This window comes from Caretta caretta, chromosome 14 (assembly GCF_965140235.1).
Source record: "Caretta caretta isolate rCarCar2 chromosome 14, rCarCar1.hap1, whole genome shotgun sequence".
Taxonomy (NCBI): Eukaryota; Metazoa; Chordata; order Testudines; family Cheloniidae; genus Caretta; species Caretta caretta.
In genome coordinates this window covers 47,792,774-47,818,923 of record NC_134219.1, presented here as the reverse complement: position 1 = coordinate 47,818,923, position 26,150 = coordinate 47,792,774, and the positions used below count along the sequence as shown (strand labels likewise).

The window sequence follows — 26,150 nt, the reverse complement described above, 5'->3', positions numbered from 1 at the left end:
CGGCACCCCGCAAGGCGCAGCCCCCGCCCCCCAAACACCCCAAACAAGACCCGAGCTTTTCTAAATCAGCAAAATAGTTTAATATCTCCAAAAATAATAGATTCGGCGGGTGGTGGGATGGAAAAAATCGGAGGGGGGGGGGGGAAGGTTGAGCCAGCCGTGGGGCAGCCCCCCAGCAGGTGGGGAGGAGCCGCGGGGTCCATCCGTCTCAGATCATCCTCTGGAAAGTCTCCACCGCCTCCATCACCTTCTGCAGCTCGGTCCGGCTCTGCTGCAGCTGCGGGGGACACGCGGGCGGGCGTGAGGGGTGGGGCGGGGCGGGGCCGGGCCACCCCCGCAGCACAGCGCCCCCCCATCAACCCCTGCCTGGCCCCCCACATCACAGCACCCCTGTGTCCCCCTTCCCAGCCTTGTCCCCTCCCCGCGCACAACGCCTCCTAGCGCCCCGAGATGGAACGTCCCTTCCTGACCCCAGCAGGGGGGCCTGGCCCTGAAGCATGGGGGTGGGAGTCCCCAGCAGGGGGGCAGCCGGATACCTTGGCAGCGTCGGCCTCCTGAACCTTGGGGGGCACCTTGGTGCCGTAATCGGGGGTTTCCATCCTCTCCCGCAGCCGCTCGATCTGCTTCTGCAGCTCGCCCTGCTTCCCGGCCAGCTTGGAGATCTCCTTCTCTGCGTCGATCAGACCCTGGGGGGGCACGGTGCCGTGCCCGTCAGCCGCCCGGATGCCGGGGTCCCACTCGCTGACTCCGGCCCTCTGGGGAGAGCCCCCCGCAGGTCCACCCGGACGCCTGGGTCCCGCTCACTGCTCTGGTCATCTAGGGGAGAGCCCCCCGCAGGTCCACCCAGACGCCTGGGTCCCGCTCACTGCTCTGGTCGTCTAGGGGAGAGCCCCCTGCAGGGCCACCCGGACGCCTGGGTCCTGCTCACTGCTCTGGTCGTCTAGGGGAGAGTCCCCCACAGGACCACCTGGATGCCAGGGTCCCGCTCGCTGGCTCCGGTCCTCTGGGGAGTCCCGCACAGGGCCACCCGGACACCAGGGTCCCATTCACTGCTCTGGTCGTCTAGGGGAGAGCCCCCTACAAGACCACCTGGATGCCTGGGTCTCACTCACTGGCTCCAGCCGTCTAGGGGAGAGTCCCCCGCAGGGCCACCCGGACACCAGGGTCCCATTCACTGCTCTGGTTGTCTAAGGGAGAGCCCCCTGCAGGGCCTCCCAGGACACCTGGGTCCAATCCCCATCCCAGTCTCCAGCCCCTTAGGGGCGAGATCCCTGTGCTGCCAGCCCGGATGCCTGGGTCCCACGCCCCAGCCCCTCACCTTGAGCAGCAGGTGGACGGTGCACTTGTCGGAGGCGACGGCCACGGCGCAGCCAGCAGGGGGCGCCTCGCCCGGGCCCAGCACCCGCACCCGGCCGGAGGAGGAGAGGCTGCGGATGTAGGGGGAGCAGCGGCTGGCGGCATCGGCCGCGCCCGAGTCTGGGCACTGCAGGAAACCTGGAGGGGGGGGGACGGGAGAGAGGTCAGGAGGTGCTGGGGGGGGGGGTCATGGGTTTGGGAGGGGGAATCTCCCCCCCCCGGCGGATACCCACAGTCGGCTCTGGTCCGGGTGAGGTTGTAGTCGGCCCGCAGGGAGCGCACGGCGCGGACGATGCCCAGCGAGAACTCCACCGTGCCCTCCAGCCCCCAGTCCCGCCAGCAGAACTGCAGCGGAGAGGAAAGGGTTAAGGGTGCCCCTCACTCCCGACCTGCAGCCCCTGGGTCCCGTCCCCCCCCCCCCCAATGCTCTGCCGATGCCCCTCACTCCCGACCTGCAACCCCTGGGCTCCTCCCCCCCCCACAGCCCTGAGAGTGCCCCTCACTCCCGACCCGCAGCCCCTGGGTCCGCCCCCAGCCCTGCGGGTGCCCCTCACTCCCGACCCACAGCCCCTGGGCTCCTCCCCCCCCCGAGCCCTGCAGGTGCCCCTCACTCCCGACCCGCAGCCCCTGGGCTCCTCCCCCCCCCCCCAGCCCTGCGGGTGCCCCTCACTCCCACCCCGCCGGTTACCTGCTCGGTGCTGGGGTAGGGGGTGACGCAGATGCTGGGGGGGGCGTGGGGGCTGCGGCGGGGCAGGCGCTGGAAAAGCTCCTCGCTGACGAAGGGCATGAAGGGGGCGAGGAGCCGCAGGCCGGCGTCCAGGCAGGTGTAGAGGGTGCTGCGGGCGGCCGTCACCGCAGACGCCCCCCCCTCGGCGAACACGGGCTTCAGGCACTCCTGGGGTGAGGGGGCAGGTCAGCGCCGGTGCCCCCCGGGCGGGGACAGGCCCCATCTCCCAGAGCCACCCTGTTCCCTGTCCTGGGGCGGGGAACCGGCATCCCTGGGGGGGGAAGCCCCGTGTCCCATCTCCCCCGCCCCACTCCCCCGCCAGCCCTGTGCCCGGGGACCAGCCCCCCCGAAGGCCCCCCCTTACCAGGTAGACGTCGCAGAGCTCATAGAGCCAGAAGTTGTAGACGGCCGTGGTGACGGCCGGGAAGTCGTAGGCCCGGAACCCGACGTCGCTCAGCTCCACGGCCAGGCTGAGCCGGCTCAGGATCCAGCGGTCGATCAGGCTCTCGGCGCCGCCGGGCTAGAGCCGGGGAGGAGAGACACCCGTGAGCAGGGAGGACGGCGCCAGGGGGGGCAGCGGGGGGCTCTCCCCAGCAGTCAGGGCTGGCCCCATTGCCCCAGGGCAGCAGGGAGCGGGGCGGGGGGGCTCAGCAGGGGGCACCGGGCCCCTCTCACCTCAGGTCCCGGCGGGGGCTGGAACCCGGGCCCCAGGGCGCGGACGGCGAATTTGGTGGCGTTCCAGAGCTTGTTACAGAAGTGCCGGTAGCCCAGGATGCGGTTCACGTCCAGGTTGATGTCGCGGCCTGGCGGGCGAGGCAAACGGGGTGGGGGGGAGACGGGGACAATGTGGGAATTTGGGTCGTGTTTTCATGAGGCTGATCTGTGCCTCAGTTTCCCTAGGGCTCAGCATGGGAAGAGTTAAGAAGGCAGAGCGTACATCTCTGGGGTGGTGCAAATAGGGTCCTAAAAGGGTGAGCTGAAACCGACCTACGGCAATGGGAACCTCGCTGGCCAGCCCCCAGCCGTCAGCATGGGGCAGAGCCCGGCCCCGAGCCAGAGAACAAAGGGGGCAGGTGGCAGGGTGGTGCTGTGGAGATACCGGTGCCCACAGACAGGGAGACGGAGCCAGAGACCAAGACGGAATTTTCTGTCATGTTTTTATGGGAACTGGGCGTGCCTCAGTTTCCCCGTGTACGTTGCACAGCTCCCCTAGGGGTGCCAAAGGGTCCTGGAGCGGCGCAGAAGGGGCTGGCTGGGGGCAAACCCAGCCCAGACCAGCTGAGGGGCCGGGGAGCTGCGGGGGCTGGGAGCAGTGGGGTCGGCCCAGCCAAGGGGTCCCTCCCCGGCCCCGTGGCAGGGCTTGCGGGGGAAGCCGGGAACTCACCCTGGGAGGTGTACGCGCAGAGGGCGAAGCGCAGGGCATCCGTGCCGCACTCCGGGATCCCAGCGGGGTAATCACTTTTCTGGGGGAGGCAGGGAGGGAAGAGAGGGATCAACTCCCAGCCAACCCCGTTATCCCCCCTCCCTGCCCCCCACCTTCGGCCCCACGGGTCGCCACTTCCCCCCCAAGCTCCTCACCTGGCCCTGCCTGGCTCGCTCCACCTCGGCTGGCTCCAGGTTGCTCTCCAGGAGCTGCGCGTGCAAACCCTGCAGGGGGAGAATGGACACGGCTCGGGACGGCGCCGACCGGGGAGATGGGCCCAGCTGCCAAGAGCCTGAGCCCGTCGCCCAGAGAGCCACGTACCACCCCAGGAATTGCCACAGGTCGTTAACTCTGAAACCTACTGATGGACGCCTCCCGGCTAACCCCGCCTTAGGCACAGGCGGGGAGTCCCCGCCGATCCAGTCGGCTGTCGGGCTACATGGCAGGGGCAGGGGCTCAGTAACATCTGGGCGGATGGGTTGGGGGCCAGATGTCCCCCGTCAGTGGTTACCTCCAGCGTGATCCCGCTGATCACATCCAGTGGGTCGATGACATTGCCTAATGACTTGCTCATTTTCCTTCCGTGGGCGTCGCGGACGACAGCGTGAAGGTAAACCTGAAACACAGCCGGGCGGGGTCAGGGTTGCCCCGAGGCGCCAGGGCGGGACTGGGGGGGCACAGTGCTGGCGGGGGGCGGGGGGGAGGCGCCATGCCCCACTCTCACCTCACGGAAGGGCAGCTTGCCCGTCAGCTTGAGCCCCAGCATGACCATACGCGCCACCCAGAAGAAGAGGATGTCATGGCCCGTCTCCAGCAGGGTCCCCGGGTAGAAAACCTGCAGGTCTTCGCTCTGACAGGACAGACAAATGGTGACGGGACAGAGCCGGACGCCTGGGTCCCATTCCCCAGCCCGGTCCCTGGCCCCCCCAGGGGTGAGCACCATGCACTGCTGTCCTGGACGCCTGGGTCCCATTCCCCAGCCCGGTCTCCGGTCCCACCAGGGGTGAGTGCGCTGTGCTGCTGTTCCGGACTCCTGGGTCCCATTTCCCACCCCCCAGCCCCTCCGAGGGGTGAGAGCCCTGCGCTGCAATCCCGGACGCCTGGGTCCTGTCCCCGCGTCTCAGACTCACAGAGTTGGGCCAGCCGAAGATGGAGAACGGGAAGAGGCCGGAGGAGAACCAAGTGTCCAGGACGTCGTCATCTGGGAACGAGTGACAGGGAGAGATAGACGGACAGACGTCAGTACAGGAGCCGACGGTGCACGCGCGGCAACCAGCAGGGGGCGCTGTTCTAAAAGCAGGTGCCCCTCACTCCCGACCCGCAGCCCCAGGACCCCTCTGGCCATACCTTGCCGCAGTGAGATCTTGTCCGGGGTCACCCCAAAGGCCTTGGCCGCTTTGTCCTTGGCCTCCTCTTCGCTCCGCCCGCTCACCCAGTATCTGCCGTCCGTGTCCTGGGTGGGGGGTTACCAAACGTCAGACACACAGGCCCGTCGACCCCGGCGCCCGCCCTCCTCCCCGGCTCAGACCCCTGGTCCATCTACCCTGGCGTCCTGCCCCTCCCGGCTCAGACCCAGGGCTCTATCCAGCCCAGTTTCCCCTGTTACAAAATCCTGTTGCAGTGAGTTCCACAGGGTAACGTGAATGAAAGTCGAATTCCCTTGTGTCAGTTTGTTTCTTCCTGCTGCCCCGCAATACTACCCCACATCCATGGCTTTGGGGTGGGCACTGACACAGATTCGCGCCCCCCGCCCCCCACAGCTATTTCCTGGGGTTTCTGCCCCCCTCACCTCTCCGGGGGGCACCGAGGGGTCGTCGACAGTGACGAAGTAGGCCGGGATGCGGTGGCCCCACCACAGCTGCCGGGAGATGCACCAGTCCCTGGGGGAGAAAGCGCCTCAGACGTCACCTGGGATATTACTGCCTCTTCGTGGCAGGGCAGGGCGGATAACAGATCTACTACCGCTGTCGTACCACAGCCAGGGAGGCAGGGCCTGCCGGGGGGGGGGGGGGGGGGGGCAGGTTCCAGCTGCACCAATATGGAGAGGTGTACTAAATAGGTGGATAAAAGCCCTACTACTGCGGCTGCAGAGGAGGGAGCGCTCCCTAGAGCTCAGCAGGCTAAAAGCCGGGGGGGGGGGGGGTGTGTCCTCGTCCTGGGCGTTCATCTGACGTCCACCCACTCGACCCGGCTCTCGAGGTGGATAAAGGCCCGGCTATCGCCGCTGCAGCGGAGGGAGCGCCCCCAGGGCCTCACCTGATGTTGTCCATCCACTGGAACCAGGTCTTGCAGTGGAAGGGGGGCAGGATGCGCAGGTCCCCGCGGCGCACGGCGTCGGCCGCCCCCCGGGCCAGCCCCTCGCAGCGCACGTACCACTGCGGCTTCAGCAGCGGCTCCACCACGTCCTTCGAGCGGCTGGGGGGGGGGGGGCGACAAATAGTCCCCGTGTCCTTCCGCCAGCCCCATCGCTCCCCTCGCGGGGCAGCCTTCCGGTGCCCCCCCCCATCCCGCAGGAGCCCCCCGCCCTCGGGGGCCTAACGGCGCACCGATACCCTTCACCTGTAAAAGTGACCCCCGCCCCGATATCCCTCCGCACCCCCCCCCCCGAGTCTCCCTCACCGATATCCCTCCGCCCCCTCACAAAGAGTTCCCCTGCCGACCCACGGGCCGATATCCCTCCACCCCCCCCATGCCAATATTCCTCCACGCCTCCCAGAATCCCCCCTTCCTGCCCACATACTGATATCCCTCCACCCCCTCAGAGTCCCTGCCCGCCCACGGGCCGATATCCCTCCACCCCCTCACAAAGAGTTCCCCCTCCCAGATATCCCTCCTCGGTGTACCCCCCTTCTGCAAACATATCCCTCCGCCACCGAGAGCAGCCCTCAGATACTCAGCCCCCCACATCCTTCCTGATGCAGATATCCCTCCGCCCCAAGAGACCCTCCCCTTGCATCCCGCCTCCGTGTATCCCGCCACACCCCATCCCCCTCTGCAGTCAAACACGTCCCCCTATGCCATCAGCCCACCCCACGCGTATCCCTCCACCCCTCAAAATAGTCCCCCACTACTTCACACATCTTTCCCTCCCACTGGCAAATCACCCCCCCTTCGCAGATACCCCTCCACCTCCCTCAGCAAGTGCCACTCTAACTCCCGCCCTCCTATGGGGATATCCCTCCACCCCATCCGAGAGTCCCCCCTCACCTGCACACCGGCACCACCATGGGGTTGTCCTTGACTTCCTTGAACAGCCCCTTCTGCTTCAGGGCCTCCAGCACAGCCCCCCGGGCCTCGAACCGCTTCATACCCTGCATTAGGGGGGAGCAAGGAGGGTCAGACCCCTGGGGCCCGTCCAGCCGGGTACCCCACCTCTGCCACCACGGATCAGACCCCTGGGGCCCGTCCAGCCGGGTACCCCAGCCCTGCCACCACGGATCAGACCCCTGGGGCCCGTCCAGCCGGGTACCCCACCCCTGCCACCACGGATCAGACCCCTGGGGCCCGTCCAGCCGGGTATCCCACCCCTGCCACCACGGATCAGACCCCTGGGGCCCGTCCAGCCGGGTATCCCACCCCTGCCACCACGGATCAGACCCCTGGGGCCCGTCCAGCCAGGTATCCCACCTCTGCCACCACGGATCAGACCCCTGGGGCCCGTCCAGCCGGGTATCCCACCTCTGCCACCACGGATCAGACCCCTGGGGCCCGTCCAGTCTGGTATTTCCTGCCCTAGATCAGACCTAGGAATCCCGGCCCCACCGGCCCAAGTTTGATGACCCGCTGCTGACACCACCAGTCTGACCCCTGGGCCCATCCCACTCAGTATCCACACCCCCACAAGCCCGCTGGTCCCCCCCATACCAGGAAGGGGGGGGGCACATTGATGAGGGAGCCGCTGTCGTCGATGATGGTGATGCAGTCCAGGCCATGTCGCTGCCCCACCTCGTAGTCGTTGTGGTCGTGGGCCGGGGTGATCTTCACCGCGCCTGGGGGGAAAAGGGGGGGCAGGCGTCAGACACGCTTGGCGATTAGCTGCTGCCCAGGGGCCCCTCTCTTTTCACCCCCAGCCTCACTCCACTCCCCAGGCACTGACCTCCCTGAGGCCCTTCCCACAACCCTGGGACCTGCCCCCAGCCCCATATTCACTCCACACCCCACAGCCCCTGTCAGAATCTAGGCCCCGCCCCCCCTTCACTTCCCTTGGCGGGGCCCCTTCTGTGTTTCACATCACACCTCCCTAGGCCCCGCCCCCATTCACTAGGCCCTGGGCCCACTGGCTCCTCTCTGTCAGGCCCCCCCATTAGGCCCCGCCCCTAGCCCCTCCCACATTCCCACCTCTCCTCCAGGCCCCGCCCCTACGTACCTGTCCCGAAGCCCATGTCCACAAAGTCGTCGCAGACGATGGGCATGCGCCGCCCGGTGAAGGGGTGCAGGACGCGCTTCCCGTGGAGATGCTGGAACAGGGAGGAGAAGAGGGGGGTCACAAGGGGGACCCCAAAACCAGAGTGCCCCAGGGGTCACCCAGCAACCCCCTCCCTCCCCAAGCTCACACGTTGCCCACCCAGGGCAGGTACCTGGTAACGGGGGTCCTGCCGATGCACGGCCACCGCCGTGTCCCCCAGCATGGTCTCCACCCGGGTCGTCGCCACGACAACCTCCTCGTCTGTGGGGAGAGAGTCACACGGTGAGAGCCCCCCCCGAGCCAGCCCCCCCCTCCCCCGGATCAGAGCCGGTGTCCCTACAGGGGACAGGCCCCATGCCCCATTCCCTGCCCCCCTGAGCCAGCCAGTCCCCGCCCTGGGGCCTGATCGGAGGGCGCCCCACAGAGGGGAAAGGCCCCGTCCCCTGTTCCCTGCCCCCGTCCCCTTCCCTGGCCCTACCTGAGTCCTCGAGCTTGTAGGCGAATGACACCAGCACCCCAAATTCCACCTTGTCCTTGTACCCAGGGACGGGCAGGAGGGTCCGACCGGGCAGCTCCTTCTTATCCACCTGTGGGGGGCAAAGCCGAGACGTCACCGACCTTCCCGCAAGCCCCTCTAGTTGAACCCCGCCCCAGCTCAGAGCCCCAGGCCCAGCTCCCCCGCACCCCACCTCGATGTCGGAGATGGCAGAGTGCAGGGTGCAGGACCAGTTGACCAGGCGTTTGCTGCGGTAGATCACCCCCTCCTCGTGCAGCCGGACGAAGGCTTCCTGGACAGCACAGGACAATTTCTGCGGAGGAGCAAGAGGAGAGGTGAGATCCCTGCCCCCGGCCGGAGAGACATTGGACCACACATCCCTGTGTCCTGTGCCCCGCACTGCTACCCGCGGAGGGAGATTCTCCTATGCGCAGAGCAAGTTCCCACAGGGCTGGCTCCGACCCACGCTGACCCAGTGTGACCTCTGACCCCCCTCCCCCCCGGGGACGGGGATCATGGGATGTTCCCCGCACTGGGGGTGGGGGGCACGCCACTGCATAGGGCAGAACTGGGGAAAGGCTGGGGGGAAGTGATAGGAGCTGCATGAACTCACTCTGGGGCCAGAGGGGAGCCAGCGCCCCCTATAGGACACATCTCCTGGGTCCCACTCCCCACCCCCCCTGACCTAGTCAGTCCCCGGCCTGGGGCCAGATGGGAGCCAGCACCCCCCAGAAGGGAAGGGCTCCGTGTCCCATTCCCTGCCCCCCTGAGCCAACCAGTCCCTGCCCTGGGGCCGGAGGGGAGCCGGCGAACCCTAGAGGGGCCAGGCCCGGCACCCCATTCCCCGCCCCCCTGAGCCAACCAGTCCCTGGGCCCGGCAGGGAGCCAGTTTCCCCCTAGAGGGGACAGGCCCCGTTCCCCATTCCCAGCCCCCCTGAGCCAGCCAGTCCCTGGGGCTGGAGGGGAGCCGGTTCCCCCGAGAGGGGCCAGGCCCGGCACCCCATTCCCGGCCCCCCTGAGCCAGCCAGTCCCTGGGGCCAGAGGGGAGCCGGTTCCCCCTAGAGGGGCCAGGCCCAGCGCCCCATTCCCAGCCCCCCTGAGCCAGGCAGTGCCTGGGGCCGGAGGGGAGCCGGCGCCCCCTGGTGTCGAAGGCCCCTGGCCCCAGGCTGACGTACCGGGTCCATCGTGAAGCAGGCTCTATCCCAGTCCATGGACGATCCGAGCTTCTTGAGCTGATGGTAGATCCTGTCGCCCTTCCTGTGGGGAGACGGAGGAGAGTCAGGGCGGCGCTAGGGGGGGCTGTGCTGCGGGGGGCTCTCCCCTGGCAGCCCGGGCTGGCCCCCAGGCAGCGACAGGGGGCTGTGCTGTTGGCTCGGGGGGGTGGGGACGACGCCCCGATCCCGGCACTCACTCGTTCTTCCATTTCCAGACCTCGCGGACGAACGCCTCCCGGCCCAGGTCGTGCCGCGTCTGCCCCCGATCCCGCCACAGCTTCTTCTCCACCACCACCTGCGTGGCGATGCCGGCGTGGTCACAGCCCGGGTTCCACAGCGTCGTCTCGCCGCGCATCCGGTGCCTGCGGGACCCACAGCCGGGGTGAGGGGCACCGGCAGGGATGGGGGGGGCTGCAGGTCGGGAGTGAGGGGCACCGGCAGAGACGGGGGGGCGGGTTTGGGGGCTGCGGGACGGGAGTGAGGGGCACCGGCAGAGATTGGGGGGGGGTTGGGGGCTGCAGGTCGGGAGTGAGGGGCACCGGCAGAGACGGGGGGGGGGCCTGGGGGCTGCGGGACGGGAGTGAGGGGCACTGGCAGAGATTGGGGGGGGCCTGGGGGCTGCGGGACGGGAGTGAGGGGCACCGGCAGAGACGGGGGGGGTTTGGGGGCTGCGGGACGGGAGTGAGGGCACCGGCAGAGATGTGGGGGGGGTTGGGGGCTGGGGGTGGGCGTGAGGGGCACGGGCAGAGCTGGGGGGCGTCTCACCAGCGGGTCAGGGCGTCCTGGATGGCGTTGGTGAGCGCGTGGCCCAGGTGCAGCGAGCCGGTGACGTTGGGGGGCGGGATGCACATCATGAAGAGCCCTTTGGGGTTCCGCTCCGAGACGCACTGCCGCTGGCGGGTGGGGGAAGCAGGGGGCGAGTCAGGAGAGCCCAGACCGTGTGTCAGGACCCCCACACCGCCCCTGAAGGGCGAGTCTCCATGAGCACATGAGGCTAGTGGCTGGAGCCCCCGGGGCTGAGTCTCGGGAGGCCAAGGCTGGTCCCAGTTCGGCGGCACCCGAAATAACCCCACACATGGGTGTGGGTGCGTCAGCGCCCCCTGCTGGAGGGGACCAGCCCTGCCCTTGGTATGCGTGAAAGCGTTCCCCCTGCTGGCCCACCCAGAACCATCCCACCATGTGTCTTATTCCCCCTACTGCTTCCACCCGATTCCTGTTATCTGGGGGCCACATGATTCCAGGCCCACTCACCCCGTACTCGGGTTTGAAGAAGCCCTGGCTTTCCCACCACGGGTACCAGGCCGCCTCCACATACTGCGGGCTGTAGGCGTCGGGCATGGGGCCGGTCACGTCTGCAGGGGAAGGAGAGAGCGCCCTGAGCAGGGACCCCCCCAGTGTCCTGACCCCCCCCACCCCGCACTGGGAGGGAGGGACCCATGGCAGAGCAGCGATTGGGGACGAACGGCACACGTCTGTCCCCGTTAACCAGCCAGGCATCGGCCCGCCTTCATCGTCAGCCAAGCCGGCTCCAGGGCCCGAAAAGTTCGGCAGGAGTCTTCCCTAGATTTCTAAAGCAGATCTGTCAGTCGGTCGTTTGTCCACTCCCGAACTAACCAGCCCCCCAACCCATCCCCCCAACAACCATCCATCCAATAACCCACCCACCCCCCAACCAACCAAACCCCCAACAACCCAACCATCCCCCCCAATAACCAACCAACCCCAAACCCATCCCGCCCAATAACCCAATCATACATCCAACAACAACCCACCTCCCTAAACCAACTAACCCCCCGATCCATCCATCCACCCCCCGAACCAACCCATCCCCCCAACAACCATCCATCCAATAACCCACCCACCCCCCAACCAACCAAACCCCCAACAACGCAACCATCCCCCCCAATAACCAACCAACCCCAAACCCATCCCCCCAACAACCCAATCATACATCCAATAACAACCCACCCCCCCAACAACCCTGCCACCCCCAAACCAACCAACCCCTCACAATCCATCCCCAACAATCCTTCCAACAACCCACCAGGCCCAAACCAACCAACCCCCCAATAACCAACCAACCCCAAACCCATCCCTCCCAACAACCCAATCATCCATCCAACAACCCATCCCCAAACCAACCAACCCCCTGATCCACCCCCCCCCGAACCAACCCACCCCCCCCCCCGAACCAACCAACCCCTCACAATCCATCCCCCCAACAACCCAACCATCCATCCATCAACCCACTGCTGGCAGCATCCCCCAACCCCACTGGCTGAGACCGGCACCAACCTCCCCTTTGCCGTGGGGGGCCCGGGTTCGGGTGGGGGGCCCTGGTGCTGAGCAGCCCCCTTCTCCCCCCTGACTCACAGCCAGAATGCCTTCCCCCCGCCCCCCAGTACCTTTTTTCTCCCCCGGGTGTGTGGGGGCGTCGTAGGTCAGAACCCCGGGGTCTTTCTTCTCCTTCTTCTCAGCTTTTACCTTTTTCTGGTTCCCGCGGGAAGGATTGTGGGAAAAGGAGAAAAGAAAAGAGAAAGGATGCGTCACACTGCCCTTCGCCACCAGGGGCGCTGTGCTGCAGGGAACGAGGTGGGGGGCAGCATGGGGTGCCAGCATGCTCATCACCCTTCGACTTCTCCCCCAAAGAGTTGGGGTGGGAACCCCGGCGTCCTGGCCAGGCCCCAGCTCGGCTGACTCGACTGTGTCCTCGCTAAAACCTAGCCTGTGATTTCAAAACGGCTACACAGTCCCCTGCCCCCTCCCAAACTCTCGTGCGGTGTTCCACGCGGCTGCTCCCCAGCCGCCCCGCCCCAGAGCTGGCTGCATCTCAGTACCGGGCGGGCCATCCCCAGGCAGCGTTCCCCAGAGCTGGCCGCGTTTCTCTCACCTCCCCCTGCTGCTGTTGGCTTTTCTCCTTCTTCTGCTGGAATTTCTCCAGCTTCTCTTTCTTCTTCGCCTCTTTCTTCAGCTGAGAGGCGCTCTTGACAGGGGCCTCCCCAGGGCCAGGGGCTGACCCCACTGCTGGTCCCTTCTCTGCAGGCCCCACATGCTCTGCTGGGGGGGAAATCAGGCCGGATTGGACCCATGAGCCCATACAGCACAGTATTCTATGCCTGCCACCATGAATCTGACCCGTGGGTCAAGCCAGCCAGGTATCCCCCCCATTCTCCCCTATCCCTGGCCACCCAGATCACACCAGTGGGCCCAGCCCCCAGATCAGATTAATGGGTTCTTCCAGGCTGGTACCCCCACCCCAGTCCTGCCCCCCAATCAGACCCATAGGCCCATCCAGGCCTGCATCCCACCCCCGCCACCATGAATCTGAGCCCTGGGTCAATCCAGCCCAGTATCCCCTCTGTAATATACAGTAGCAGGGAGTTCCGCAGGCTACCGTGAAGCCAACACAGCAGGGGCATTCCAGGAGGAGGAGGCTTGGAAGGGGGTGCTCTGGGCAGGTGTTGGGGGGGTCACTTACCCTGGGTCTTTGGTCTGGGGGTGTCACCCCCACGCGCCTGCTCACACAGCTTCACCGGCCCCAGCACGGCCTGAAACTGGGGCTGGTTGACGCAAGTCAGGAACCAGCGCAGGACGTTGGGGTAAGGAGCCCGGCTGGGGGGGTCCAGCACCTGGGAAAAGACCATGAAAGATTGGGGGGGGGTTCATTATCAGTATGGGGGGGCAAGGGAGATACCACTATTGAAACAGGGGTGGGGAGGGAAATTAGGAGATACCAATATTACTCCAGGGTGGAGGAATAAGAAGAAATCCTTATCAGAATGGGGGAGGGGGAAGATACCATTATTGGAGTGGGGAGGGTGACAATATCAGGAAATATTGGAATTGGAGGAGGCAGACCACATCAGGCAATACCATTACTGGAATGGGGGGAGAGAGAGAGATACCATTACCAGAATTTGAGGGGGAAAGGGAATATCAGGCAATACCATCACTGGAATTGAGGGGGGAAAAAGACACCATTATTGAAATTGAAGAAGGGAAACACTATTATTGGCCATAAAGGTCCGGGGGTGGCGGGGTGGAAACAATACGGGTTCCCAACCAAAACTGACCTTCCAGTCCCCCCCCACCCCCAAGATGTCCTAATGGCCGCCCCACCCAATCCCTGCTCCCCAGTGTGTGGGGGAGAGGGTGGGGGTATCTTGCCTTCTCAGTCTCCCCCACCCCATTTCCCACCCTTCCCCTGACGCACCCACCCCCCACCCAGCAGGTGGGAGAGTGGGTCGTGGGGGGCGGGGCCAGAGGGGAGCTGGGGCACCCACATATTTGTAAGGCAGCAGCAGGGCACAGGCCACAGTCACGTCTGCCAGCGTCACAGCCTCATCCACCAGGTACGTGCGCAGTTTCAGGTGCCCGTCCAGCACGGCCAGCGCCCGGCGCAGCTCGGCCACCGCCCGCTCCACCACCTGGGAAGGCAGAGAGAGACCCGCCAGGGTAATGCAACACACACGGGACCCAGGAGTCCAGGCTCCTACCCCACTCCAGAACCTGCTGTTCTAACCACTAGACCCCACTCCCTGCCCTGGGAACCCAGGAGTCCTAGGGCCCACCCCCGCTCTAGGCCTCTCCCCTTCCCCCGACTCCTCTTCTAGGAGTGGGGAGAGAACCCAGGAGTTCTGGCTCCTACCCCTGCCCCTCCACTCGAATAACTAGACCCCACTCCCCTCCTTAGGAACCCAAGAGTCCTGGTTCCTACCCCTGCCCTAACCACTAGACCCCACTCCCCTCCCTGAGAACCCAGGAGTCCGGGCGGTCTCACCTGCTTGCTCTGCTCCGCCAGACCCAGGGCGGAGAAGGCGGCTGTGCATGCGGCAGGGGCAATCTCCCCTTCAGCGTAGCTCACCCACTGCTGCACCAGAGCGCCCCCCGCCGGCCCCTGTCCCCTCAGCCGCTCCGGGGACAGGAGATGAGCCACCGCGGCCGGGCCCGAGACCCAGACCCCCAGCCGGCTCTCCAAAGCCGGCAGCTTGGGCACGGGGCAGGGGGCAGGGGGCTGCGGGGGGAGCCCCTGCTCCGGCAGCTCCACCACCTCGGGCAGCGCCGGGGCATAGCGGGCTGCGATCAGCACCCGGTGGTTCTGGAAATTGTCCGGGTGCGGGGAGAGATACAGGGTGGGCATGGCGCAGGCTGGGCACCCCGACGACAGGCCTGGGGACGGAGAGACGGAGTTGATAAGACAAGAGGCCCTTGCCCTGCAGGGGGCGCCGGCTCCCATCGGGCCCCAGAGCCGGGACCGGCTGGCTCAGGGGGGCGGGGCATGGGGCACCGGGGCCTGTCCCCTCTAGGGGGCGCCGGCTCCCACCTGCCCCGGTTGCTGGGCTCTGACACCCGCGGGGCTGATGCAATCCCAGAGCCCAGACCCGCCTCCCTGGGGCGGGGCCGAGGGAGCTTTCATTGGGGGAGGGGCGATCCAAGCAACCCCCCCAGCCCCAGCCAATGGCCCTAGGTACCCAGCCCCATCACCGCCCACCACAGGATGGACCCCAGGCAGCTCAGAGGGGGGCAGATGGGGGGGGGATGCAACTGAGAGGTGGGGATGGGGGGAAGCGGTACCGTCAGGTTCATTGGGGGGGGGCAGGAGGGGCTGGGGAGGGAGGGGGTGTTAGGCCAGGGAGGTGGGGGGCTGGGAGGGTCTATGGGGCAGGGGGGGTGTCAGGGCTGGGTGCTGTGGGGCGGGGGTGATGACAGAGTGGCTGTGGGGTACGGGAGGGGCGTGGTTGGGGAGGGGACCTAGGACGGGGAGATGGGGGGCTGGGAGGCTCCATGGGGCACGGGGTGTCAGGGCTGGGGGGCAGGGGAGGGGTAGTGGGGGGGGCTGGCGGTGGTTGGGGGGATTAGGACGGGGAGGTGGGGGGCTGGGAGGCTCGATGGGGCAGGGGTGTCAGGGCTGGGGGGCAGGGGAGGGGTAGTGGGGGGGGCTGGCGGTGGTTGGGGGGATTAGGACGGAGAGGTGGGGGGCTGGGAGGGTCTATGGGGCAGGGGGCGGGGTTCTATGGGGCAGGGATGACGGAGGGGCTGTGGGGCAGGGGAGGGGCTAGGAAGGGGAGGTGGGGGGCTGGGGGGCAGGAGGAGAGTGGGGGGTGGTTGGGGAGGCGGGGGGCCAGGAGGCACCAGCCCCCCCCCCCGGTACCTGCGCTCCCGGCAGCTGCTCCCGGCCCCACGTGTCTCCGCCTCTGGCTGCTCCCCGGCTGCAGGACCCGCCCCGGGCTGCCCGCGGCGCCGCCTGATCCCAGCGACCCCCGCGCCAGCTGCTCCCCGCCTCCCGGCCCGCGCTGCCCGGGTCACCCCCAGACCCCGGGGACGCCCCGCGCCCCACTCCGCCCTAGCTCGGCCGCGGGGCGGGCTATTTCTGGTCAGGCCCCTCCCGAGGCAGCCCCAGCCGGGGTCCTCACCCACACGACCGGCACTTGGAGAGCCATAGAGCGCTACGGGTTGGTGGAGAGAGCGGCTGAGTCACGAGCCCTAGAGCCGGAAAAGACCATAGAGAGGGAAGGCTCTGGGGAGCATCCCCTGGTGGCGGGAGTGAGTCACTGCAGCTCTGTACGGTGACTACTGGGGGTAGGGGGCACTCTAGGGAAGGGAGAGGGGGTGACCAGTGGGGTAGGGGAGGAGAAATGGGGGCTGGGGCAGGAGAGCCGGCCCAGCTTGGACACCTGGGTTCATGACCCCACCCCATCCTTGGCTAGAATCGTAGGGGAGGGGGGGAGTACAAACACCCGATAAGATATTTGTCCCCACCCCACACATGCTGCTTGGGGTGGGGGCTGGGTTTCAGGGCTCACCCCACCCCACCATTTTCTTATTCTATTATCCCCCACACAGCTTGGATCCGCCTTGGTGGAGATGCTCAGTGTCCGTCCCCTCCCCACTTGTGAGCAGTTACCTCAGGGCTTTCAGATCATTCCCTGGGGGTCCCTTTTGGACAAGGAAATTTCATAGAGAGAGGAATAGAACCCAGGAGTCCCAGCTCCCCCCCGCTCTAACCACTAGGCCCCACTCCCCCCCCCCCCCCGAGCCAGGGAGAGAGCCCAGGAGTCCTGAGTCCCTCCCACAGACAAAGGGCCAGGGACTCGGAGGTGTCAAAAAAGCTTCTGTATTGAGTTTCAGAGTAGCAGGAATGTTAGTCTGTATTCTCACTTAGCTGTAGCTCACGCAAGCTCCATGCTCAAATAAATTGGTTAGTCTCTCAGGTGCCACAAGTCCTCCAGTTCTTTGTGTATGGAGTTTCATGATTAGAAAATAAGATCACATGGAACCGGAGCCCCAGGGGAACCACTCCCCGTTCACAGCTCTCCCAGGCGCCCCCTGCTGGGAGGATGCCGGGTGTCAGGCCGCGGGGCGCCCCCTGCTGGGAGGATGCCGGGTGTCAGGCCGCGGGGCGCCCCCTGCTGGGAGGATGCCGGGTGTCAGGCCGCGGGGCGCCCCCTGCTGGGAGGATGCCGGGTGTCAGGCCGCGGGGCGCCCCCTGCTGGGAGGATGCCGGGTGTCAGGCCGCGGGGCGCCCCCTGCTGGGAGGATGCCGGGTGTCAGGCCGCGGGGCGCCCCCTGCTGGGAGGATGCCGCGTGTCAGGCCGCGGGGCGCCCCCTGCTGGGAGGATGCCGCGTGTCAGGCCGCGGGGCGCCCCCTGCTGGGAGGATGCCGGGTGTCAGGCCGCGGGGCGCCCCCTGCTGGGAGGATGCCGCGTGTCAGGCCGCGGGGCGCCCCCTGCTGGGAGGATGCCGCGTGTCAGGCCGCGGGGCGCCCCCTGCTGGGAGGATGCCGCGTGTCAGGCCGCGGGGCGCCCCCTGCTGGGAGGATGCCGCGTGTCAGGCCGCGGGGCGCCCCCTGCTGGCCCCCTGCTGGCGGGACGGGGCTCTCAGGCAGCCCAGCTTGTTGCGCAGTGAGTTCTTGATGACGGCGGCACTGCTGGGCTGGAACTGGGACTGACCCACAGCATAGGCTGAGGGGGGAGAGAAAAGTGGGGTGAATGGCAGCAGGATCCTCTGCCCCGGAATACCCTTATGATGAACCAGTCCATTATAACCCCCCCCCGGGCCAAATTATTGCCTTGCCCTCCCGGGCTACACCATGACCTCAGCCCCCACCCAGGCCGTACCACCATTAACGCCCTCAGGCCGTACCATAACCTTGCACCCCCTGGGCCGTACCATCACCATGACCTCCCCCACCCAGGCCATACCATTGCCTGACACACACTTCTGGGCCATACCATCATCCTGCCCTACCCTGGGCCATACCATCATTGCCCCGCCTAGGCCATACCCCTGTCTGACCCCACCCACTTGGGCCATACCATTGACTGACCCTGATCCCTGGGCTATATCATCATTACCCTGCCCAGTCTGCACTGCTGCCTGCCCCCCAGGCCATACTATCATTGTCCCACCCAGTCCATACTACTGCCTGACCACGCCCCCCCGGGCCATACCATCATTGTCCCTCCCAGTCCATACTACTGCCTGACCCCCCCCCCGGGCCATACCATCATTGCCTCTCTCAGTCCGTACTACTGCCTGACCCCCCCCCCCGGGCCATACCATCATTGCCTCTCTCAGTCCGTACTACTGCCTGACCACGCCCCCCCAGGGCCATACCATCATTGTCCCTCCCAGTCCATACTACTGCCTGACCCCCCCCCCCGGGCCATACCATCATTGCCTCTCTCAGTCCGTACTACTGCCTGACCACGCCCCCCCAGGGCCATACCATCATTGTCCCTCCCAGTCCGTACTACTGCCTGACCATGCCCCCCCAGGGCCATACCATCACGGCCTCTCTCAGTCCATACTATTACCTGACCCTGCCCCCCCAGGGCCATACCACTGCCTGACCCCCCCGGACTCACCCACGATGGCACTGACGACGGGGGGGCTGAGGCGGTGCAGCCCGTTCTCCCCGGACAGGTTGCTCCGTGCCTGCTCCTGGCGGGAGAAGAAGACATCGAGCAGGAGCCGGGCCAGGGCCGTCTGGCTGCGGGCGCTGGAGTGGGCCAGGGCCAGCTGGGTGGGGTAGAGGAACACGCCCCCTCCCGGCACCAGCTCCTGCATCTGGGGGGCAGGGAGGGGAGCACAGAGGAAAGTGGGGGTGGGGCAGTAGGGGGAGGAGACTGTTATAATAGGGACCCCTGGTTCCCCACTCTCCCCCGCTGCACTCCCTGCCCCTCAGCTCACCCCATGTTTCCGAGGTAGCGCAGGGTCCTCATAGAGCCCGGGCTCCGGTCGCACGGAGCTGCCGTCCACCTCCCCGGACGGCTCCACAACACCCCCTGCAGCGAACGGAGACAGGAGTGACCACTTGCTCCCATGCTCCTCCCCGAGAACCCAGGTGTCCGGGCTTCCAGCCCTGTCCCCTTGCTCTGACCCACCAGACCCCACTGTCGTCCTAGAGAACCCAGGCGTCCGGGCTCACCAAGTCTCTGGGCCAGCACAGCATTCTGAGCCTCCATCTTGGCGTATCGGTCCCTCAGCACCTCCAGTTCCTGCCGCATCCTCTCGCACTCAGGCCTGGTGCAGAGCTCGGTCGGCCCTGCCCGGACACCTGGGTCCACAGGGCCAGGGGAGCAGGGAACCCCGCAGCCAGAGCTGTCCACGTGGGGGCAGTCGGGGGAGGAGGAACGCCAGGTTTCCGAGGATGAGGTGCTCTGGGGGGTCACCCGACCCTCGTCCTCGGACACCTGGGTCCCCTCAGGGTCGGGCACCGAGGTGGTGACGTCATTGGCGTCACCTCCTGGAATGAGACAAGAAACATTCACTGAATGAGACTTCTTGGCCTCTAGAGGAATGGGACCCAGGCGTCCGGGATGGCAGTGCAGCGCTCTCACCCCTAGGGAGCTGGAGACAGGGATGGGATACGGGGACCCAGGTGTCCAGCACGGGGGGCAGCACCCACCTGTGTTGTGTTTCCTTCTCTCAGAGGGCACTCTGTCCCGTCTCCATGTCGCCACCTGGCGGTGGGGGGGCCCCCGCAGTGTCCTGGCCCCCCAGCTGCTCCTGGGACACCCCCCGGCCTGGACCTGGATCCACTTCAACTCCTGCCTGTCCCCTGCGGAGAGAGAGACAGGATGGAGGGACGGACAGGGGGTGTGGAGAGGATGGAGGGAGGGAGGGACGGACGGAGAGGTGCAAGGGGGGATGGAGGGAGGGACGATGGAGGGAGGGACGGACGAACGTGGTGGGGACGGACGTGGCTGCATCCGGACTGAGCCGTGGGTGGGACGAGGGGGGAGGCCAGTGCAGCATGGTGCCCAGCCTGTGGGGGGCGCTCGCTCACTCACCGCTGAGGGCCAGGATGCGGGCGCGGTTCAGCCCCTTGAAGAGGGGGCACCGGGCCTCCACCTCCTGGCCCGGCCGGTAGCGGGCGGGGTCCCGGCGCGGCTCGCTCACCGCCGCCAGCTCGATGATGCTGGAGAAGCCTTCGTCCAGCCAGTCCACCAGGGCCAGGCGCGCCGGCATGGAGAGCGCCCCTGGGGAGAGACGGGGTGAGCCCCCTGTACCCCCGCCCGGACCCCCGCCCCAAGACGGGGTGAGCCCACCGTGTCCCCTGCCCAGCCCGAAGATGGGGTGAGCCCACCGCGTTCCCTGCCGAGCCTGCCATCCCAGCACCCCCTGCTGAGCCCACCCGGGCACCCTCTGGGGAGAGACGGGATGAGTCCACGGTGCCCCCTCATCTGCCACTGCCTGCCCAGCCCCCTGCCAAGCCCCCACCCCACTGCCCCGCCCCACACCCCAGCCCTGGCAACCCCACACAGCCCTGCTCCCCAGAGCACCGCGCCCCCTACCCCACTCCCTGCAGTCCAGCACCCCCTGCTGAGCCCCCGCACCACTCCCCCTGCCCCAGCACCCCCTAGCACGGTGCTCCCCACTAAGCCCCCTGCCCCGCTCCCTGCAGCACGACACTCCCTGGCACCTCACTGGGGCATGGGGGCCAGCCCTGACTGCCAGGGGAGAGCGCCCCCTACCGACTCAGACTCCTTGCCCCCTGCAGTCCAGCTATGGGGCCTGTTGCATTAATGCTAAATATTGGGGTGGGGTCCCCCAAAGGCCAAGGGCCCCTCACGGTCCTGTCATGGCCCTCTCCCCACCACCCATTCTGCAGCAGGAAGGTACCTGGGTTTCTCCTTTTGCCTGCAAATTCTGCTCCTGTCTCCTCTGCTTGCGGCCAGCTGCAAAGGCTGCTGGGAATGGGGGGGCAGAAAGGGGTGGGGTCCCCCCTTTCCTCTCTCTTCTCCCCCCCCCCCAGCAGTGGCACCAGCTGCAATCGGCCCCCAGGGGTCTGCTAACAGTTTGCAAATGGGACTGGCGGGCAGGGGTGGGGGGTGCCTCTGAGTTAGTGGAGAGGGGCTGCTGCTTGGGGGCTCTGGGGGCCTGGATGGGAGGGATCAGCCCTGCTGGTGCAAAGCATTTGCCAGATGTTTGCAGAGCATTTGCGGCTGGGGGGGGATGTTAACCCCTGGGTGCGCAGGCTGCAGGAAGGGATGGGGATTCGGGGAGTGTTTATGGGATTGGGGTGGGGCTAAAGGGTGATCATTTCGATAGGGAAGGAGGAGCCAGGGAGAGAACCCAGAAGTCCTGGCTCCCAGTCCCCCCCCCCCCGCTCTCATCACTAGACCTCGCTGCCCTCCCAGAGCTGGGAGAGAACCCAGGAGTCCAGCTCCCAGCCCCCACCCCCTATACCCCACTGCTCTCTCTGTAGAAGCATGACTGCAGACTCACCCAGCCTTCCCATTGGCTGGCACTGCATCCCCACCCATCTCACGCCATCCAATCAGCAGCTGGTTTTGGGGTGAAGTAGCCAATCCTGAACCTCAAGGCGGAACCCAAGCAGTTAAAGGGGCAGGACCCATGTCAGTGACCTCACCTCAGGAAGGGGGACTGCACAATACTCTTCAAGGGGGCGGGACTTCAAGAGCCACTATGACATCATCAAGCCACAGCTCTCAGCCTGGCCAGTGAGGTCATGGCTACTCTTAAAGAGGGCAGGGCCTGATGACATCACTAATGGGAGGAGCTTAGAGGAGCCCACTGAAGGCAGTCCAGTGAAAGGGGTGGATCCTTGTCTGATGACATCTTTTTAAAGGGGAGGAGCATGGAGTTCCCTGATGATGTAATATTTCTTAAACAGCAATATCCCTTAGGACAGGGTATGTGAAAATGGGTGGAGCCTGTTAATGCAATAAGATCTGTGGGCGGAGCCTGCTGTAAGAGTGTTTGCAGGGGCAGAAAGTTAGTGAAAGATGAGGTCACCCTGAGAAATGGGCGGAGCCTGAGTAACATTTAAAGTGCCAGGACCCCATTGGACAATGATGTAACACAAAAGGGGCCGTGAGGTCATAGTAAGTGTTTGATGATGCAATATTATTTAAAGGGACAGGCACTATTCTGTGCAAAAGAGAACATGGACCACGCTGAAGGGACCGACCGGGCACCCGCTCCCCCCATCCGCTCTGGGGGCCCTGAACACACCACCAGCAACAAGGGAGCAGACAAGAGAAGACTGGGTCATAGCTGAGGGCCCGGACCCCTGGCCTCTCAGCCCTGCTGTGGCCTAGATTGCTCGGGAGAGTCTGAGGAAGTCATATCGCTCCATGCCTCAGCTTCCCCACATGTGGAACATGGATCGATCCAGGCATCTGGGGCCCTACATGGGAGCCCAACTTCTGCTCCCGGGTGTGTGTGTGTTGGGGGGGAGGTGCGAAGCAAAAATCAACCGAAGCATCCAGAAGCCAGGACAGCAGCTCAACATCTACAATGGGCAGGGCGGGGGGGTGCGCGGAGATGAACCCGGGCGTCTGGGCCAAGAGAGGACGCTGGACTGGAGCGGACCGTCGACCTCGCCACAAACAAGAACAAAAGTTTGTAACCAGGCTCCAAACTTTTATTCCGCCTAAGTCTTCGAGCCACGAATCAAACATACAAAAAGCCCTTCAGCCCCCTCAGCCCAAACCCTAAAAAAACTTCAGCCCCCCACCCCCCGTGAAATGGAGAGGAAATTCAAACACCCCACAACTCTTCCAGATTTCTGCCCGCTGGGGAGCGACTGGGGTTAATGGCACCCCAGGAGCTCAGTCCCTGCCCCCGCCCAAAGATATGGTGGGGGGGACTAAACACCCCCCTTACAGAATAGGGAGAAATTAGAGTTTAAAAATAAAAATGAGGGTTAACTGGCCATGGAGGTGAAAGAGGGGGGCTGGAGAGATTCAAACCAGAACTAAAAGGGACCCCCTGCAAAATCTTTTCCCCAAAGGGGGAGAGACACAACAAACCTAGGAACTGCCCCGATATTCATCCCATGAGAGATAAGCAGCTCAGGGAGCACACAGAATTCAGGTGTCCTAGATCTGGGGATATTGGGGGGCAGGGGGATTGAACCCAGGCATCCAGGGCCCTAGAAAGGGCACAGCCCCACCCAATTCTCTAGAGTAGAAGCTGAGCCCCCATGCAGGGCCCCGGATTCCCCTCTGCTCTTCCTGTTCCCTCCTGAGCACAAGCTCAGATGAACCCAGGAGTCCGGAGGCCTGGGCTTGCATAGGATGAAAAGGAAGAACCCAGGCCTCCGGGCTCCTGGATAGGGGCTCAGCTCCTGCTCCCAACCAGGACGGGGAGCAGCCACGGACCCAGGCGTCCGGGAGCACCAGTTGCCCCATGGTCCAGTGGCAGGAGTTGCCGAGCAGGGAGGATTTTAGGCTGGCAGGGAAGCAGCCGGGTAGGGCGGGTCTCTGCCCAGGGCCCCCTGCGACGGGGGGGGGGGGGGGCGTGTTTTGGGGAGCGGGGGGGAGATCACTGCTTCTGCTGCAGCGCCTCCTTGCGTGCGGCATCCTGGAGCAGCTGCGTGTCCACCTCGTCTGCCGGCAGCTGCACGTAGCGCACCACGGAGCCCCGGATAAAGCAGTTCTTCACCGACAGCTGGGGAGAGAGAGACCGGGGTGAGGGGGAGCGCCCCGGGCTGGCTGGGGGGCTGTGGGAGTGTGTGTGTGTGTCAGAGCCCGCCCCCCACGTGTCCCCCGCCCCCTGCTGGCTGGGGGGGGGGGGTCAGCATCTGCCCCCCTGCAGGTTGGGAGGATCAGACCCCGCCCCCTGTGTCTGTGGCCCCGCCCCCTGCTGGGATGGAGACCAGGACCCCAGACCCACCCTGTGAGAGATGCCATCAGCACCTCTGATTCCCCCCCCCCAAACAACCTCCCGCTGCCCACTCACTTCCCACGCACTCCACCAGCAGGGCCCCCTCCACCCCTCCCGGGGGGGGGGGCTGGCCCCTTACCATGTGGGGGTACTTCTCCGGATCCGTCACGCTGATGTCGGTCAGCTTGATGTTCAAGTACTGGCAGGACGGACAGACACATGGACGGTTAACACCCAGACGGAGGGGGGCAAGCGGCTGCCTTCTGCATCGCTCTGCTGAGAGAGCAGGGGGCAGGGGATGGGGCACAGGGCCTGCCCCTCTCGCGGGCGCTGGCTCCCATCTGGCCCCAGAGCAGGGACTAGCTGGCTTGGGGGAAGAGGGGAGCCCGCAGGGGGCCTTTCCCCAGTAGGGGGCACCAGCTCCGATGCAGCCCCAGGGTGGGGGACAGGCTGGCTCGGGGTGGTGGTGGGGGGGGTGCAGTCTTTCCCCTCTGATGAGGCCCCAGGGTGGGGCACAGACTGGCTTAAGGTGAGGCGGGGGGGGGGGATGAGGCCTTTCCCCTCTATGGGCACCAGCTCTGATCTGGCCTCAGGGCAGGGGGCAGGCTGGTTCGGGGGGGCAGGATCGGGGGGCGCCGGCTCCGATCCAGACCCAAGGGGTGTGGGGGGGGGATCTCCTGGGCCAGGCCCACTGAGGAGGGGACACGCCCTGAAAATAACCTGGACGTTTCTCACCTGATCCACAGAATGGAGGGTCCCACAGATACTGCAACAGAGAGGGAGGGGTGTTACCACGGGGGAACGGGGCGCAGTGGTTACAGCGGTGAGGGGTGCGGGGAACCCGGACTCCTGGGTTCTACCCCAGCTCTGGGAGGCGAGTGCGGCCTGGTGGGTTAGAGCAGGGGGTCTGGGAGCCAGGACGCCTGGGTTCACTCCCCGGCTCTGGGAGGGGAGTGGGGTCTGGTGGGTTAGAGCAGGGGGTCTGGGAGCCAGGACGCCTGGGTTCACTCCCCGGCTCTGGGGGGGCAGTGGGGCCGAGTGGTTGGGGGGGGCTGGCACGAAGACTCACCTCAGATCGTTTTTCAACTCCACCACCACGTCCTTCCCCACCAGGGATTTGAAGAACGAATAGAAAAGCTGTGGAGACGAGATGGGGCGGGGGGGGGGGGGCGAGGTGAGACCCCCTTGGAGAGACAGAGACATCACTGCTCCCCGCCCCCCCACTGCCCCTTGGTCCGGGGCACCTCACCACCACCAACCTGCGGCCACCTCGTGCTCCCTGACCCCATCCTCCTGCTGCTCAGCGCCCCCCCGCTGGTGCCCCCCCAAACCCTGGGGCCAGCCGTCGGGGCGGGGGCGGGGGGGGCTGATGCATGTCAGCCAAGGGAGCCCCTCCACGCCGCACCCAGCGAGGGGGCCTCCAGCCAATGCCCCCCCCCAGGCCGGCCGGGGGCCCCCACTTGCCTCCAGCAGCTGGAGAAGTGTAGGACACGGTTCACCCAGCGCCCCCCCGTTATCCCCCGGCTCCCCCCCGCTCCCCCAGCCCCCCCCCCGGTTCCGCCCCCGCGCATCCCCCGGCTCCCCCCCCGCGCATCCCCCGGCTCCCCCCCCCCCGCGCATCCCCCCCCGTTATCCCCCGGCTCCCCCCCGCTCCCCCAGCCCCCCCCCCCGGCTCCCCCCCCGCGCATCCCCCCCCGTTATCCCCCGGCTCCCCCCCGCTCCCCCAGCCCCCCCCCGGCTCCCCCCCCCGCTCCCCCAGCCCCCCCCCTGCGCGCCTCCGGGCTCCCCCCCCGCGCATCCCCCGGCTCCCCCCCCAGGCACACTCCCCGTGCCCCCCCCCGCATGCTCCCCTCCCCGCGGCGGGGGTTCCCCGGGGGGCAGTGACGTCACGCCCTCACCATCCCGGCGGCGCGAGCCGCGTGGAGCAGCCTGAGCCCGGCAGCAGCGATCCGGCCCGGGCCGCGCAGGCGCACTCCGGCGGGTGGGGGCGGGGCCGCTCCCTCGCCACGTGACCCAGGACTTGGGCCGAACGCGGAAGCGAGGGGGAGCAGGGGAGGGGCCGCTCTTAAAGGGGCCGCTCCCTGTTTCTCCTCTTCTTAAAGGGGCCGCCGCGTGTTACTCAAGCTCTTAAAGGGGCCGCTCCCCAATACCCAGGCTGGCTCTTAAAGGGGGCCCCGCCCATTTCACTCTCACCCCCCAGCTCCTGCCCCCCCCCGCTCTCCATGCAGCTCCCCCTACCCCCACCAGCCTCCCAGGGGCCACCGCGAGCCCCAAAACAGCACCGGGGCCTGTCCGACTGGGCATCGGTTCGACCTGCCCCCAACGTGGAGGCCCCAGGCTGGCCTCGGCGTGTCCCCCCCCAGTGACGCCTGGCTGGCTACAGCCCCACG

General features: G+C 66.4%; 3 protein-coding genes across 6 annotated transcripts; all 3 read right to left on the bottom strand.

The window, feature by feature from the left end:
• Window positions 1-56: 56 nt before the first annotated feature.
• On the bottom strand, window positions 57-15,876 carry VARS1 (valyl-tRNA synthetase 1). 4 transcript variants are annotated; one of them, XM_048817523.2, is made up of 31 exons: window positions 15,773-15,876; window positions 14,402-14,790; window positions 13,905-14,048; window positions 13,100-13,250; window positions 12,512-12,678; window positions 12,027-12,111; window positions 10,873-10,973; window positions 10,387-10,514; window positions 9,819-9,983; window positions 9,583-9,664; window positions 8,601-8,720; window positions 8,390-8,498; window positions 8,084-8,172; window positions 7,873-7,963; window positions 7,371-7,495; window positions 6,714-6,817; window positions 5,763-5,921; window positions 5,296-5,386; window positions 4,854-4,959; window positions 4,637-4,707; window positions 4,231-4,356; window positions 4,018-4,122; window positions 3,662-3,730; window positions 3,468-3,546; window positions 2,759-2,886; window positions 2,448-2,603; window positions 2,045-2,251; window positions 1,590-1,701; window positions 1,319-1,494; window positions 537-686; window positions 57-277 (listed from the first exon to the last, which is right to left on the bottom strand). In XM_048817523.2, the coding sequence occupies exons 2-31, from the start codon at window positions 14,759-14,761 to the stop codon at window positions 209-211; spliced, it is 3,825 nt and encodes a 1,274-aa protein (XP_048673480.2). In that variant the 5' UTR covers window positions 14,762-14,790; window positions 15,773-15,876; the 3' UTR covers window positions 57-208. The 4 variants fall into 4 exon arrangements, with proteins under 4 accessions (XP_048673480.2, XP_074975679.1, XP_074975680.1 ...); XM_075119578.1 differs by having other exon boundaries at window positions 12,512-12,675; XM_075119579.1 differs by lacking the exon at window positions 537-686.
• Window positions 15,877-16,719: 843 nt separating this feature from the next.
• On the bottom strand, window positions 16,720-20,833 carry LOC125621334 (uncharacterized). The gene is made up of 7 exons (XM_048818125.2): window positions 20,749-20,833; window positions 19,917-20,105; window positions 19,532-19,684; window positions 19,052-19,369; window positions 18,814-18,908; window positions 18,489-18,690; window positions 16,720-17,582 (listed from the first exon to the last, which is right to left on the bottom strand). The coding sequence occupies exons 2-7, from the start codon at window positions 20,092-20,094 to the stop codon at window positions 17,449-17,451; spliced, it is 1,080 nt and encodes a 359-aa protein (XP_048674082.2). The 5' UTR covers window positions 20,095-20,105; window positions 20,749-20,833; the 3' UTR covers window positions 16,720-17,448.
• Window positions 20,834-22,494: 1,661 nt separating this feature from the next.
• On the bottom strand, window positions 22,495-25,772 carry LSM2 (LSM2 homolog, U6 small nuclear RNA and mRNA degradation associated). The gene is made up of 5 exons (XM_048818126.2): window positions 25,659-25,772; window positions 24,830-24,897; window positions 24,496-24,526; window positions 23,900-23,959; window positions 22,495-23,544 (listed from the first exon to the last, which is right to left on the bottom strand). The coding sequence occupies exons 1-5, from the start codon at window positions 25,659-25,661 to the stop codon at window positions 23,419-23,421; spliced, it is 288 nt and encodes a 95-aa protein (XP_048674083.1). The 5' UTR covers window positions 25,662-25,772; the 3' UTR covers window positions 22,495-23,418.
• Between the last annotated feature and the right edge of the window lie 378 nt (window positions 25,773-26,150).